Here is a 15,445-nt window from a genome sequence, read left to right on the forward strand (position 1 = left end):
AAGTAGACCCTGGTGTCTGTTGTTCCCTTCTTTGTGTTCATGAATTCTCATCATTTAACTCTGACTTATAAGTGAGAACATGCAGTACTGGGTTTTCTGTTCATGCGTTAGTTTACTAAGGATAATGGCCTCCAGCTCCATCCATGTGATCACAAAAGACATGATCTCATTCTTTTTTGTGGCTGCATAGTATTCCATGGTATATATGTACCACATTTTCTTTATCCAATCCGTCATTGATATTTCCCAATTATTTTTGATCTGCAGTTGGCTGAATCCTCAAGTGTGGAACCCAAGAATATGAAGGACCAACTGTATCATAAAGAGGAAGGGCATGAATGCCAATTACAAATGCAGAATTTGATGATCACATCTAATTTTAGTTGTGAAAGTGAAGAAAGCCATCAACTTGAGTATTAAAGTCTCTGCTTTATCACATACCTTGATTCAAGAATATAGATTGATTTTAAAAATAATTTTTAAGTTGAACTACTTACACAGCATTTCTGGAGGCTCCATAGGAAAGTAACAGCTTGACTATATCCATGTGCCCATTCTTGGCTGCATCGTGAAGTGGTGAGTCATTTTGATACCCAGTGGTGTTTACCAATGCCTTATGCTGGAGCAATAATTCCACTACCTTCAGGTGCCCATGACTGCAAGCTTCATGCTAATTAAATTTTTTGAAAAAGAAGTGAAAGAAGTGATAAGAAAGAGCAATGGATGATATTATAATACCACACTTTAGAAAAATAAATGTAAATGTCAGGCAGCAAATTTATTGTTACCTAAATACTCAAAAAGACTATAAGTTGTTGACAGAGTGAAAGTTACTATTAATAATCTTTCTATCAAGATCTGTGTAATTCATGAAAAAAGAAAAGGCTATTCTCATTTGAGCCTTGGGTCAAGCACTTTTTTTTTTCTTTTTAAGAAGAAAACGTAGTTTTAAACCAATGGTAGCTCCTTAAATGTTCTACAATAAATGTAAAACATTAAGAAAAAAAGACTGCATATTTAGTAACAAGATGATATATAAAATCTGTACCAGTACATACACATATCATACAACAAAGTAAGTATCCATGAAGGAGGGTTTTAAGACAAGCTGTTTGCTGAAACTACAGATTGCTGTATGGCTGCTGTTATTGATAAGAGAAATAACAGGAGTAGGAATACAAAAAGAGCTTGCTGAATGACAGAAGTGGCAACAATGGAGTGTTCACAGATGCCTTAGATCTAAATCTTTCCTTATGTCTAATGAACTACAAACAATGCTGTATTCTAACAAATCTCTGGCATTCTGTACTTTTTAAGTACATCTATTTCAATTCATAATAAGCGATAACACACTCAACATCTGTAGGTCTATTTTTAGGAGAAAGGAATCCAAATTAGGCACTAAACCCTCTAAATCACTAACCAATCTTGACTATAACTTGCCTTAGTGGCTTTGAAGAAAAAAATAAAATTAACCTTTCTTTTTTTTTTTATTTTTTATTTTTTCGAGACGGAGTCTCGCTCTGTTGCCCAGGCTGGAGCGCAGTGGTCGGATCTCAGCTCACTGCAAGCTCCGCCTCCCGGGTTTACGCCATTCTCCTGCCTCAGCCTCCCGAGTAGCTGGGACTATAGGTGTCCGCCACCTCGCCCGGCTAGTTTTTTTTTTTGTATTTTTTAGTAGAGACGGGGTTTCACTGTGTTAGCCAGGATGGTCTTGATCTCCTGACCTCGTGATCCGCCTGTCTCGGCCTCCCAAAGTGCTGGGATTACAGGCTTGAGCCACCGCGCCTGGCCAAAATTAACCTTTCTTTGAAAAGGTTAGCCAGCCAGTAGAGTCCAGTCAGCAAAGTGACTGATCCAGAAGAGTAAACCCTCCCAGCTTTTTTGCACCTAGCCTATTGAGTCTCCTAATTTCTTGGCTGAATCTCTAGTTTATAGGATGAAGGCATCTACTTCATTTGCTGACACTTCTGTGGCTGCATTCAAAGCTCATGTTTATGGCCCTAATGTAATTGGCCTACACAGTAATTGTTTCCAAGTATTTGTGTCATTCTGTTTCCAGATTGTGCCTCACATTTTTATTTTTAGTAATAATAAGCAAAGACTTTTAAAAATTGTTTAGTGTAAGCAAAGATTTCTACTGCCTTATATATCTACAATTGGATAGGGTATAAGTAAGGCTAAGACAGACCCTCAGTAAGAATCACTTCCTTGTGATCACTTTCCTGTACTCAGTTCCTCTGACCTCTTTTTGTTCCAAGAAATTTGGTTCCAGTAACATGCAGGGTTACAGAATGGAGCCTGATGTCAGCTGTAGCTGTTACCTCCAGACATTAGCTAAATTCTGCAATATAGTACAAGTGGAATCCTAAATTTAAAGGTAGTATGTCAAAAGGTAACCAATTTCTTGCCTGTCACAAATGAAAAGCTAGAAGGAAAATAATCATGTCCTCATATTTGTTGAAAACATAAATTCTTCACACTAAAAAGAGGGTATGTGGCAGAGGATGATATATAGACAACTACATAACTATAAACTATAGTAACTGTAAAACACAAAAAGAATGAGAATAAAACCAGACAACTACCAATGGTGTCCATCCAGCATGGTCTTTAACATTTGGATCACTTCCATTTTGTAAAAGGTATTCAATAGAAGGTATGTCACCCTAGAAAATGAACAAAACGGAAATTAAAAGCATTAAGGAAAGAAAGGAAAATATTGAGATTTTAAAAAATGCTGTCTTCTTCAATATAAAGTAAAACTTAAATCATTTTCTCTTAAGGCTACTATTCATGAGTTAATAAATTATTAGGCTGGGTGTGGTGGCTCACACCTGTAATCCCAGCACTTTGAGAGGCCAAGGTGGGTGGATCACCTGAGGTCAGGAGGTTGAGACCTGCCTGGTCAACATGGTGAAACCCTGTCTCTACTAAAAATAGAAAACTAGTCGGGTGTGGTGGTGTCAGCCTGTAATCCCAGCTACTTGGGAGGCTGAGGCAGGAGAATCACTTGAGCCTGGGAGGCAGAGGTTGCAGTGAGCCAAGATCATGTCACTGCACTCCAGCCTGGGCCACAGAGCGAGACTTCGTCTCAAAAAAAATGAAACAAAAGAGAAATTATCAATGTATAAATTATTCTGAGATATCAAGAAATACAGCCATGCTTGAATACAGACTACAAAACCTATTAGAAAGCCATATTCAAAATTCATTTCAAGGTACCAAATAAAGGACACTGGCTAAAGATCATCTGCTCATAATGAAGTTGTAAAATCCATAATTTCATTTGTTTTAAGAAAAATATAATTTTTTGTATTTGAAATAGGAAAAAAACAATTTTTAAGCATATATGTAAATGGCTTCTGAGTATTGTTTAAAACAAACAAAACTGTTTAGCTCAGAAGACTACTAAGTGAAATCAAAGTTAAAAAACTGCCATTTTATTGGCAGTTACTCCATCCTAATACATTAATCTAGTTTATAGTCAACTTATTTGTTAAACAACATTTTCTAGGAAGCAACAACTGCTCTGTTTAAAATGGCAAAAAAGAGATTTGTACAAACCTATTCAAATCAGCCCACAGAATCAACATTAAATTTTTTTTCCCCTGCTCCCCGCCCAGTTCAAGACTAAAATCACCACCTGTTATCAACTAACTCAACTATAGGAAATAGAGCTTCTGTGATGTAGCCTTACAAGTCTTTTTTTTTTTGAGACGGAGTCTCGCTCTTTCAGGCTGGAGTGCAGTGGCGCGATCTCCGCTCACTCCAAGCTCCGCCTCCCGGGTTTACACCATTCTCCTGCCTCAGCCTCGCGAGTAAATGGGACTACAGGCGCCCGCCACCTCGCCCGGCTAGTTTTTTGTATTTTTTAGTAGAGACGGGGTTTCACCGTGTTCGCCAGGATTGTCTAGATCTCCTGACCTCGTGATCCGCCCCTCTCGGCCTCCCAAAGTGCTGGGATTACAGGTGTGAGCCACCACGCCCGGCCAGCCTTACAAGTCTTTTCTAACAAACAGTTTTCAATTTCTCACTCTATTTCTCTATTCCAGTACTCTGGAGAGCTATGCAACAATGTTGGAACAGTAGCAACAGTAGCACACTGATGCAGTGGAGAGGAGGCAGATGAGGAAAAGTAAGAAATACAGTAACTTTACTTTACAATTCACAACCTCTTTTTAAATGAGATGAACAAGATCTGGTGAATAAGTGAATTAAAATGAGGTACAAGGCAAGGAAAATACTCTAAAGGCAGACAATATTAATTCAGCTTTCATATTAAGACAGTGTCAATTATTAAATAGCATTAAAATTGAAGACCCCCTTCCAGTTTTGAACCCTCTGGGTCTTGTGTGTCATGATCCAACTAAATCTTACCATAACTGAGTGGACTTTTAAGGTCACTTTAAAGCTGTCTTTTGAAATAAGGAGGGAAAAAAAAAAAAAGCTTCCCTCTGCTGCCAGCCTCCAGCACAGGTAGACTGTGGCAAAGGAATTAAGTCAGGGGAACTGGTCTCAGGTAGTCTGCCCTCCCACTCTTCTTTTTAATTCATTTTCCTAGAAATGAGAGATAATAATCCTCAAGCTATCTAATACCAGGGTCTCTTAAATTTGTCCCTTCATGTAATGTGTAAAGATCTGACATCTATCGTTTATATTTAATTATATATTACATTTTAAGTATGTGTTAACTCTTAAAGTCTTTTTAAAAATCTCCAGCTGTAATATAAAAGATACTGTCCCTTTGTAAAACAATGTCAGGCTTTAGGAAGAAGGAGACATTTATGCAGTGGGACGAAGGTAAAAATTTTCTTGAAATTACACTATTATCACCAGTCACTGCAAATGTAACTAAATCAGTTCTTTTAGGATAACAGGGCAGGGTGCAGTACCTAAGTCCATGAATATAAAGCAAAAATAACCAGCAGAGCATACTCTCGAAAAAGACTGAATAAAAGGCTACAGACAGAAGTTATATGCATAATATTGTGTTCAATGAGTTTTGTGCTTCTTTAGTGAATAAATCTCTCCCCACCCAGCCCCTCTCCCAATACTCTTTCCTGAAATGAATTTTTTTTCCTCTGTTGGTTTGATAATGTAGAAATCAGTAATTCTCCTAAATACAATATTTGATTTTTTTTTTTTTTTTTAAATTTTGCTGGCCGGATGCAGTGGCTCACACCTGTAATCCCAGCACTTTGGGAGGCTGAGGTGGGCAAATCACAAAGTCAGGAGTTTGACATCAGCCTAGCCAACATGGTGAAATCCCATCTCTACTAAAAACACAAAAAGTAGCCAGGCGTGGTGGCCCACACCTTTAATCCTAGCTACTCAGGAGGCAGAGACAGGAGAATTGCTTGAACGCAGGAGGCGGAGGTTGCAGTGAGCTGAGATCATGCCACCGCACTGCAGCCTGGGCAACAGGGCGAGACTCTATCTCAGAAAAGAAAAAAAAAAAAAAAAATGCTTTTATTTATAATTGTCTCTGTTTCTGTGCTCTGGGCTGCTGCTCAAATCTTCCGTTTTCTAAAAAAGTAAATCCGCATGCAACACATATTTTATATTCCTAAATTAACAAAATGATCTTAAATGCTCAATGGGCCTAAAAGGATTATAGGTTTCAAATTAATTACCCTAGTTTCAAGAAAGAAAGAAAGAAAAAAAAAGGCAACATTTTCCCAGATTTCTTAACAGTGCAAATTCCATTTCTAGAGCAAGTTAATCACGTATTTAGCAACTGGAATGCAATGGCACGATCATAGCTCACTGTAACTTCAAGCTCCTGGGCCCAAGCAATTCTTCTGCCCCAGCCTCCTGAGTAGTAGCTAGGACTACAGGCATACATCACCAGGCCTGGCTAATTTTTTTTTAATTTTTTTGTAGAGATGGGAGTCTCACTATGTTACCCAAACTAATGGACTCAAGCAATCTCCTGCCTTAGCTTCCAAAATGATTGGGATTACAGATGTGAGCCCCTGCAACTTTTGCTTTATATTCATATCAGTTACAAATGAATGCAGGAATATCTGCCAAGATACGAATTTGATTTTTTTTCCAAAACAATCCTGTAATAAGTGAGCAGACAAACTGCCAGAACCACACACATTCCCTATCTTCAACATGAAAGTACTCACACAAGAAAACCTTCTCAAAAATTTCCCCATTCTAATTCTACATGGTAATGCAAAAAGAGACACATTAACTTAAAGAAGCTTAAAAAATAATACAAACACAATTGTGAAATGGAAGAGTCTCATGGGAATAGTCAAACAGAAACAGAGTGACAATTTAAAGAATAAAGGTAGACTCTCTTTTAAGGTTGCTAGACAGTTGCTATTTTTCTTTCATGTCACCTCTTCATATTATCAAAGTGTCTTCTGTTAACATTCTCCCCACCCCTGAACTGTATAGCTGATTAGCAAAAGGCTTGCTTTTTATAATCAATCTGCTTTCTCCTCCCTAGTACTTGAAAGTTTGTCATATTTTCATCTTTCTACTTCATGTAAATGTAATGTCATGCGCATAAATAAAATTATGATAATTAGAGTCTACAGTACCTGGATAAGCTTGAACTGATACGAAGTAGCCAGAAAATAAATTAAGTTTTGATTCTGGCTTCTTTAAATTACTTTCAAATACTCACTTTTGAGCTTCTCACAACTTGAAAGAGTAATTGAACTTTTCTTAAACCATAGCAAAAATAATTTATCTAAGGAAAGTATTTGCCAAGGCTTATTAAAAATTTTCAATGAATTTGGTATTTTCAAGTAATATATTGAAGGCTGAAAATAAGAGTGTGTGTATCCCACTGAATCTTTTATTGCTAATCTTTCAATCAAAGGAAAGATCCTTCACACATTTGTACATATTGCAGATCCACACATATTCCAGCAATATAAACTTTCCAAACACATACACACACAAACAAAACTTTTCCTTATTATAAAGCTTAGCTCTTCTAAAATACCATTAATAATAAACATATTCATAAAAACAATACAGAACATTACAATTAAGTATAAGACAAATGACTTGCCTAGCATGATTAAGCTTTTCCATGTAAATGAACTGACCAGGAACCAAAAACTTCCCTTCTTGGCAATTAGATGCCATTAAAACAAACAAACAAAAATTAACCATCTGGAATGAAGCTCTAAAATATGTTAAATATTTCTCTGGCTTCTTAGAATTTACTGAATAAAATACAGCCATACCTCGGAGATACTGTCGGTTCAGTTCCAGATCACTGCGATAAAGCAAATACTGCAATAAAGCAGGTCACACGAATCTTCAGGTTTCCCAGCGTGTATAAAAGTTATATGTACACTATACTGTAATCTACTAAGCGTGCAATAGCATTATGTTTTTTAAAAAATGAACAGATCTTAATTGAAAATAATTTTATTGCTAAAAAATGGTGACAATCTTTTTGCTGGATGGTCTTGCCTTGATGCTGTGGCTGCTGACTGAGCAAGCAGGTAGTTGCTGAAGGTTTGGGTGGTTATGACAGTTTCTTAAAACAGGACAACAATAAAGTATGCCACATCAACTGGCTTCATTTCATGAAAGATTTCTCTGTAGCATGTGATGCTGTTTGGTAGCATTTTATCCATGCAGAACTTCTCTCAAGATTGGAGCCAATCCTCTCAAACCCTGATGCTGTTTTATCAACTAAGATGATGTAATTTCCTAAATCCTTTGGTGTCATTTCAACAATGTTCACAGCACCTTTACCAGAAATAGATTCCATCTGAAGAAACCACTTTCTTTCTCATCCATAACAAACAATGCCTCATCCATTAAAGTCTGATCATGAGACTGCAGCAATCAGTTGCACCTTCAGGCCCCACTTCTAATTCTAGTTATCTTGCTATTTCTACTGTACCTATAGTTACTTTCTCCACTGAAGTCCTGAACCCCTCAAAGTCATCCATGAAAACTGTAATCAACTGTTTTCCAAACCACTGTTAATGTTAACATTTAGACATCCTCCCATGAATCACCAATGATATTAATGGCATCTAGAATGGTGAGTCATTTCCGGAACCATCACTGTAATCCCATCTATAGCAGGTATAGCCTTACAAAATGTTTTCTGTTTTTTTTTGTTTGTTTGTTTTTTGAGACGGAGACTCACTCTGTCGCCTACACTGGAGTGCAGTGGCGCAATCTCAGCTCACTGCAAGCTCTGCCTCCTGGGTTCACGCCATTCTCCTGCTTCAGCCTCCCGAGTAGCTGGGACTACAGGCACCCGCCACCACACCCAGCTCATTTTTTTTGTATTTTTAGTAGAGATGGGGTTTCACCGTGTTAGTCAGGATGGTTCAATCTCCTGACCTTGTGATCCGCCCACCTTGGCCTCCCAAAGTGCTGGGATTACAGGCGTGAACCACCCTGCCCAGCCACAACATGTATTTTTTTAAGTAGTAAGACTTGAAAGTAAAAGTTACTCCTTGATCCATGGGCCACAGAATTGATGTTTTGTTGGGAGGCTTGAAAACAGCATTAATCTCCTTATACATCCTCATCAGAACAGTTGGGTAACTAGGTGGCACTGTCGATTAGTAATATTTTGAGTATCTTTCCTGAGCAGTAGGTCTCAACAGCGAGCTTAAAAAATTTAGTAAACCATGCTGTCAAGATGTGCTCTCATCCAGGCTTTGTTGTTCCAAATGTTAAATGAGCATTGGCTTTCACTTCAAGTCACTGACTTCATTAGCTCCTAACAAGAAAGCCTGTCCTTTGAAGCTTTGAAGCCAGGCACTGACTTCTCCTTCCTAGCTATGAAAAACCCAGATGGCATATTCTTCCAACAGAAGGCTGTTTCAACTTCACTGAAATCTGTTGTTTAGTGCGCCACTCTCATAATTATCTTGGCTAGATCTTCTGGATAATCTGCTGCAGTTTCTCCATCAGCACCTGTTGTTTCAACATGCATTGTTGTGTTATGGAGACAGCTTTTTATCCTCAACTTCATGAACCAACCTCTGCTAGCTTCCAACTTTTCTTCTGCAGCTTCCTTACCTCTCTCAGCCTTCACAGAATTGAAGAGATTTACGATCTTCCTCTGGAGTAGGGTTTGGCTTAAAGAAATGTGGTTGGTTTGATCATCTATCCAGACCATTCCAACTCTCCTCATATTGGCAATAAGGCGGTTATGCTTTCTTCTCATTTGTGTATTCAACAGGGTAGCACTTTTAATTTCCTTAAAGAACTTTTTCTTCGCATTCACAAATTGGCTGTTTGGCAAGAGACCTAGCTTTTGGCCTATCTCAACTTTCAACATGCCTTCCTCACTCATCATTTCTAGCTTCTTATATAAAGTAAGAGATGAGCGACTCTTCCTTCTACTTGAAAACTTAAAGGCCATTGTAGTGTTGTTAGCTGACCTAAATTCAATATTCTTGTGTCCCAGGAAACAGGGATTCAAAGGGAGAGAGATGGAAGAATTATCAGTAAGTGGAACAGTCAGAAAAGACAACGTTTATCAATTAAGTTTGCCATGTTACATGGGCAGGGTTTGTGGTGCCCTAAAGCAGTTGTTACAATAGTAACACTGAAGATTACTGATCACAAATCACCATAACAGATACAACAGTAGTGAAAAGATCTGAAATATTGTGACAATTACCAAAATGTGACACAGAGACACACTGAGCATATGCTGTTGGAAAAATAGCACTGACAGACTTGCTCAATGCAGGATTGTCAAAAAACACAAAAACAAAACTCTGCGAAGCACAAAAAAAGTGAAGTGCAATTAAATGAGGTGAGCCTGTAATTTAACAGATAATTCTGATAACCCAGTCAATGGCACAATAAGTTACTGGTAATACAGAAACAGACTTATACATATGTGGTAGGCAAAAGAGGAGGAAAATAGATACTGACTTCAAGAGGTATTTTAGAAATTGAACTCTTGAGAAAATATCACATATGCCAAGGCTCCTTTTGTTTCCTTTGCTACCTTCTCATGAAGCTGCTATGAAGGATACATAATTTCACACACAATATAACATGACTGTGTTCAAGCATAATAAACTACAAAGTTAAACTCTTAATGAGTCTCCTCACAAGGGATCTTCTCTCTATCCAGGGGATCTTCACCACCTTTGTTATGTTCTAAGCATACCATGCCTTGTAAGTTGCATTCAAAACATTATCTATTATGTCTACATCACTAATACATCATGTCATGCCAGCTTCAAGCAATTCTTCTATTCCACAGTAAGCCATTGCTGTGGCATAAATTATGAGTAATCACTACCATTTTAAGAATTTGTGCTAGAGAACTTGGTGGGGTAAGAAAAGAGGAAGGTTAGTATGGTACAAATTCTCAAGCAAAACTGACATAATAGAAAATAAAAAATTTTCTCTATATCCTTAGTATTTTGTTTTCTATTGGGTTGGTGCAAAAGTAATTGTGGTAATAAATCAGAAGAATAAATAATGAGTATCTTAGTTTCTACTTAGGTACAATACTTTCTCATAAAATCTCCCATTCGTAACAGTGTTCTCAATAGCAGTTTAACACAGGTGATGCAGACATTCAAACAGGAACATGAGTTATGAAGATATTCAAATAGGAAGAGGGGTATAAAAAAGACTTACTGATAGGACAGTAGAGAAATGACAATTTTGACTTCGGTCAGATTACTCTGACTATTACATAGAGAACCGACTGCAGGAAATACAAAGGGAAATTAGGAAGCTACTTCAGTGGTGTGGTCAAAAAATTATGACCCCCCAAAATGTTCACAAATAATCCCCAGGACCTGTGACTATATTACCTTACGTGGTGAAAGGGACACTGCAATATAATTAAGTGGACACACCTTGAGATGGGGAGATTATTCTGCATTTCTCAGGTAGCTCAATTTAATCACATGAATTCTTAAAAGCAGAGGATCTTTCCTGGCTATGTCAGAAAGATGAGATGTGAGAAGGACTCAATCTACTGCTGCTGGATTTGAAGATGAAGAAGAGGACCACGAACTCAAGGAATGTGACAATCTCTAGAACCTGGAAACAACTCTCAGCTGAAAACCAGCAAGAAATCTGGATCTCAGTCTTACCACAAGAACGATGAGGTCCCTGCCAACCATCCAAATAAAAATAAAACGGATCTTTCCCAGAACCTCCTGAAAATAGCTGACAACATGATTTTAGTGTGATGAGACCCATACCAGACTTCAGGTGTACAGAATTGTAAGAAAATTAATTTGCATTGCTTTGAATCACTAACTTTGTGGTAGTTTGTTTTGGCAGCAATAGAAAACTAATGCAAGTGGTCGGGGCAAGAAAAGAGAAGTAGCTGCTAGTAGGGTGGTAGCTATGGAAAGGTTATAGCCAACGATGATGCCCAGAGGTAGTTTGGGGCCAGGTATTATAGAATATTTATTAATAATGTTTCCAAGTTCAGAAATCAATCAGTAAAGCCCTACCTGCAGTGGGGAAAGGTAACTGGTGCAGGAGAACAAACTCCTGCTGGGTTCTGTGCCCTCAGTGCATACACTAAGCATGCTCAGTGCAACCATGTGCTCAAACTGTAGAAACTGCAAGTTTACCAACATGCTTAAGAAACAATACAATGCAAGTATAAGTAACTTTAGAGCCATTTCAAATCCTTTTTTGAAGTAGGTGGGTACAAAATACAATCACCACCAAAAAAGACACGTACCTTTTGGCAGCACAAAACCTCGTCCTTCCCCTTATTTGCTTTGGCTGCCTTTAAGGTCACCAAAACTAAATTCACTCTAGTTGTAGTAACTCTTTCCTCTTTACCAACTCCTTGTTCCATTTTATAGTAGTTTTAACTTTAGAGCCACTTCAAATCCTTTCCTGAAGTAGGTGGGTACAAAGTATAAATAAGATAGCAGAACTGCACTATGTGTACACATAGATTATTTATTCTTGGCTGCAAATGAGAAAATTAGGATAGGAATGAAATGAAAACTGCTTCTAAAAAGATTGGCTGGGTGTGGTGGCTCCTGCCTGTAATCCCAGGACTTTGGGAGGCTGAGGCGGGTAGATCAACTGAGGTGAGGAGTTCAAGACCAGTCTGGCCAACATGGTGAAACTCCGTCTCTACCAAAAATACAAAAAGTAGCCTGGCATGATGACAGGTAACTGTAATCCCAGCAACTCGGGAGGCTGAAGCAGAAGAATGCTTGAACCCAGGAGGCCGAGGTTGCAGTGAGCTGAGATTGTGCCACTGCACTCTAGCCTGGGTGACAGAGCGAGACTCTGTCACAAAAATAAAATAAAATAAAATAAAATATATATATATATATATATGCAAACCTACTGATTTTAAGGATATATCTATTAAAATAAAGCTAAGGTGAGAGGCATACATTCAACTCATAAAAAAATTTTAAAAGGACACTATTAATTGGTGATTTTAAAAACAATAAAAATTAACTTTTAAAAAATGTACCATCACATAATCTGATAACTGGTGACAATAATGACATTTAATAATTAAGTCCAAGGAAATAAAAATGGATTATTCTAATTCTGGCAAAACTCTAAGTAAACTGACAAAACTCGTATGAAGCAATCTATGGCTACTTCTACCCTAAGACAGCAGAGCTTAACAGTTATAGAGACTTCATGGCCTGCAAAGCTGAAAACGTTTACTCTAACTGCCCTTTTAAGAAAGAATTTATGAAACTCTGGCCTAGACCCTAGGGATCCTCATTAATAAATTATTCTTATGGTTAGAAGAAAAAGTCTCCACCAATATAAGCAAATGCTTGCCTGATAGTCCAAAAAATTCCCAGAAAGCAAAATATATAACTTACTATGTATTAGTCAGAAAAATGAACAAAAATAATAATTACACTAGTTACTTATGTCTATAACTTTATGTTTACAATAGCTTATATATATACACATATATATAACAAAGATGACAAAAAAGTGTGATTTTGTAAGTCAGGCTTTGCAGAAATAAAACTAAAACACAACCAGAGCCAAGTCCAAAAATTCAAGATGTCCAAAGGATATGAGGTCATGTTGTAAGGTCCCTGCCTCACTGGTATCAGAAATAGAGTACAGTCATCCTTCGGTATCTGTGGGAGACTGGTTCCAGAATCACAGCAGATAACAAAATCCATAGATCCCTCATACAAAATGATGCATTTGCAAATAACCTACACAGATCCTCCAGTATACTTTAAATCATCTCTAAATTACTTATAATACATAATACAACATAAATGCTATATAGATAGTTGTTATACAGTATTTTTAAATTTGCATTACTTTTTATTGTGTATTGTTATTGGCTTTTCTCCCAAATATTTTTGATCTGCAGTTGGTTGAACCCATAAACATAGAACGCACAGATACACAGAGCTGACTGTATTCCTCATTAATCTGGAAGAAAAGCAAGGAAAACAAACCAGCAGCAGTTGGGATAAGCTCTGTTTGTGCTATTCCCTTTCTCCACACAGAAAGAAATACAGGAATCTTTGGACCACGCTCAATGTCTACTCCATGTTCTTCGCAAATGTTTTATGTTGCTCTGGTGCCTCATGTTTGTGGGCCTCCAAGTGGTTCCTCCCAGGCGCCCCAAAGTTCTCTACCCATCCAGAAGACCAAAGGGTTTTCTGGGTGAACTGACTACGTACAGTCGCTAAGAGAGCATAAAAGCTATCCTAATTTAGTACTAAGGTCTACCATATCATACTTTCCTAACACTTGCATGAAATCACAGAGCAAAGCCTATAAAGCTATGGTGCCTACTGCTCTGTTTCACATGCAGTGTTTGTGTCAATTTCAAAGATTAACCACTACCAAGTGTTTAGAAAACAGGCCAGGTTCCAAAAAATGCTGCCACATCCCAGGTGCTGAGAATAATTAAAGAGAATTAACGTCATTAAACAGGTCAGTAAAAGGAATGGCTGACTGTAGGGCAAAAAGCAGCTCCTTTGTGGTGAACCAGAGGAGCCGTTTCTGATAGTCAAATGTCCTGGTCATTGGAGAAATGTACAGACCACATCTTTCAACCTTCCAGATTCTGGTGGGCTCTTTTACTAGGTAAACATTGTTGCCTGTAATAACTTAGCAATTGTCTACATTCATAAAGCATGAGGACAGGTAAACAAAATGATAAAAACTGAAGGTAAAATAGACAAAAGCAAAAGCACTTGGCAAAATAAAAGCTGAAATATTCAAATATTGGTTTTCTCCTACAAGATCCTGCTGCCCAGACTCAGGGGCCACTGCTCCAACTGAAGTAGAGATGCTGTCCCTGTAAATTTGGCTTCTCTGGTTCAGAGAAAGTATCATGTCTGTGAAAGGTTAATTATCCTAGTAATCCTATGCCATTTTTCACCAACTCCAAAGAAATTGCTTTATAGTTGGCCTCATTCTGAGATGGTATTTCAGAGTAAGCAACCTACCTTAATAGAAGCAATGTGGAGCAAAGTCTCTCCTCTATGATTTCTTTTCACAGCCATATTGGGCAACAGCTTCACTGCTGAGGGGCTGGACATCACTCGTCTGTAACTTGAACTATTTAATGTAGAAGGTGGTGTACCCGGAGAAAGACTACTGAATTCATCTGACAAGTTACTGTTTTTCCTCCCTGATGTGCCACCAACTTTACGTTTGCATGAAGGCAATGGTGTATTTTCTGAGGGCATCGTTTGCTTAACAAAATCTCCACTGGTGCTCAGAATGCTGGTTCTACATCTCTTAGAAATGGGACTGGAAAGTCTATTGTGATGGTCATGTTTTCCATTATTTTCTAATGGCAAAGATTTCTTAGATGCAAGATAATTTTTGCAGACCTTCTCAGGAGTCACTACTTCATTCCTGCTCTTAGTGTCCGGAGACTCTATTTGCTCAGCCAATGGTAAAGAGACTTCAGTTAAACTTCCAAAACATTCAGATTCTGTCAAGGAGCCACTTGCTAGTAAGTCTATTTCACCATTTATCTGAGGACTGGAGATAATAGATGGTTGGCTACAGAAAGATACCAGCTTTTGCTTTGATTCCTCTTTGGAGTCAAATTCACCATCTTCTTTTTCTGCCTCTAAATTCCACTTTTGGTTGATTTCAGCTAAAGTTTTCTTTTTTTGCTTTTTTCTGGATCTTGCAGAAGCCTTTTTAGCCCTCTCAGAAACATCTGCAGGAGGACTTGTGGAAACAAATTCATAGGAGTCTTGCTGAGCATTTGCATCTTTTTTTATTGCAGGCTGGGTTTGCACTGAAACTTTACTCACAACATATCTGACTTTCTTACTTCGAGGGCTAAACCACATTTTAATTGAATTCTTCTTGTTTTCTGCATCATTAAACAAACTTCTCCTAGGGTCATCTTCTTTCAAATCTGACAGGAAAAAAAGAAAAAGAAATCTGTTACATGAACTTTATTGCTTCCACAAGGAGCTCCAAAAGAATTCTGTTGATAGTTCCCCTAAAGTGTATC

At 37.8% G+C, this 15,445-nt stretch overlaps 1 protein-coding gene across 2 annotated transcripts in view; it reads right to left on the reverse strand.

Moving 5' to 3' along the window:
- BARD1 (BRCA1 associated RING domain 1) overlaps positions 1-15,445 on the reverse strand; it is an 89,904-nt gene that overhangs the window by 38,343 nt on the left and 36,116 nt on the right. For both annotated transcript variants that reach the window (XM_017856104.1, XM_017856105.1), the window contains 3 exons: positions 14,415-15,346; positions 2,589-2,669; positions 498-670 (listed from right to left, as the gene is read on the reverse strand). In XM_017856104.1, the coding sequence (XP_017711593.1) occupies positions 498-670; positions 2,589-2,669; positions 14,415-15,346 (1,186 nt within the window). The remainder of the gene's footprint in view (positions 1-497; positions 671-2,588; positions 2,670-14,414; positions 15,347-15,445) is intronic.

This window comes from Rhinopithecus bieti, unplaced genomic scaffold, assembly GCF_001698545.2.
Source record: "Rhinopithecus bieti isolate Rb0 unplaced genomic scaffold, ASM169854v2 scaffold_41905, whole genome shotgun sequence".
NCBI classification, from domain to species: Eukaryota; Metazoa; Chordata; class Mammalia; order Primates; family Cercopithecidae; genus Rhinopithecus; species Rhinopithecus bieti.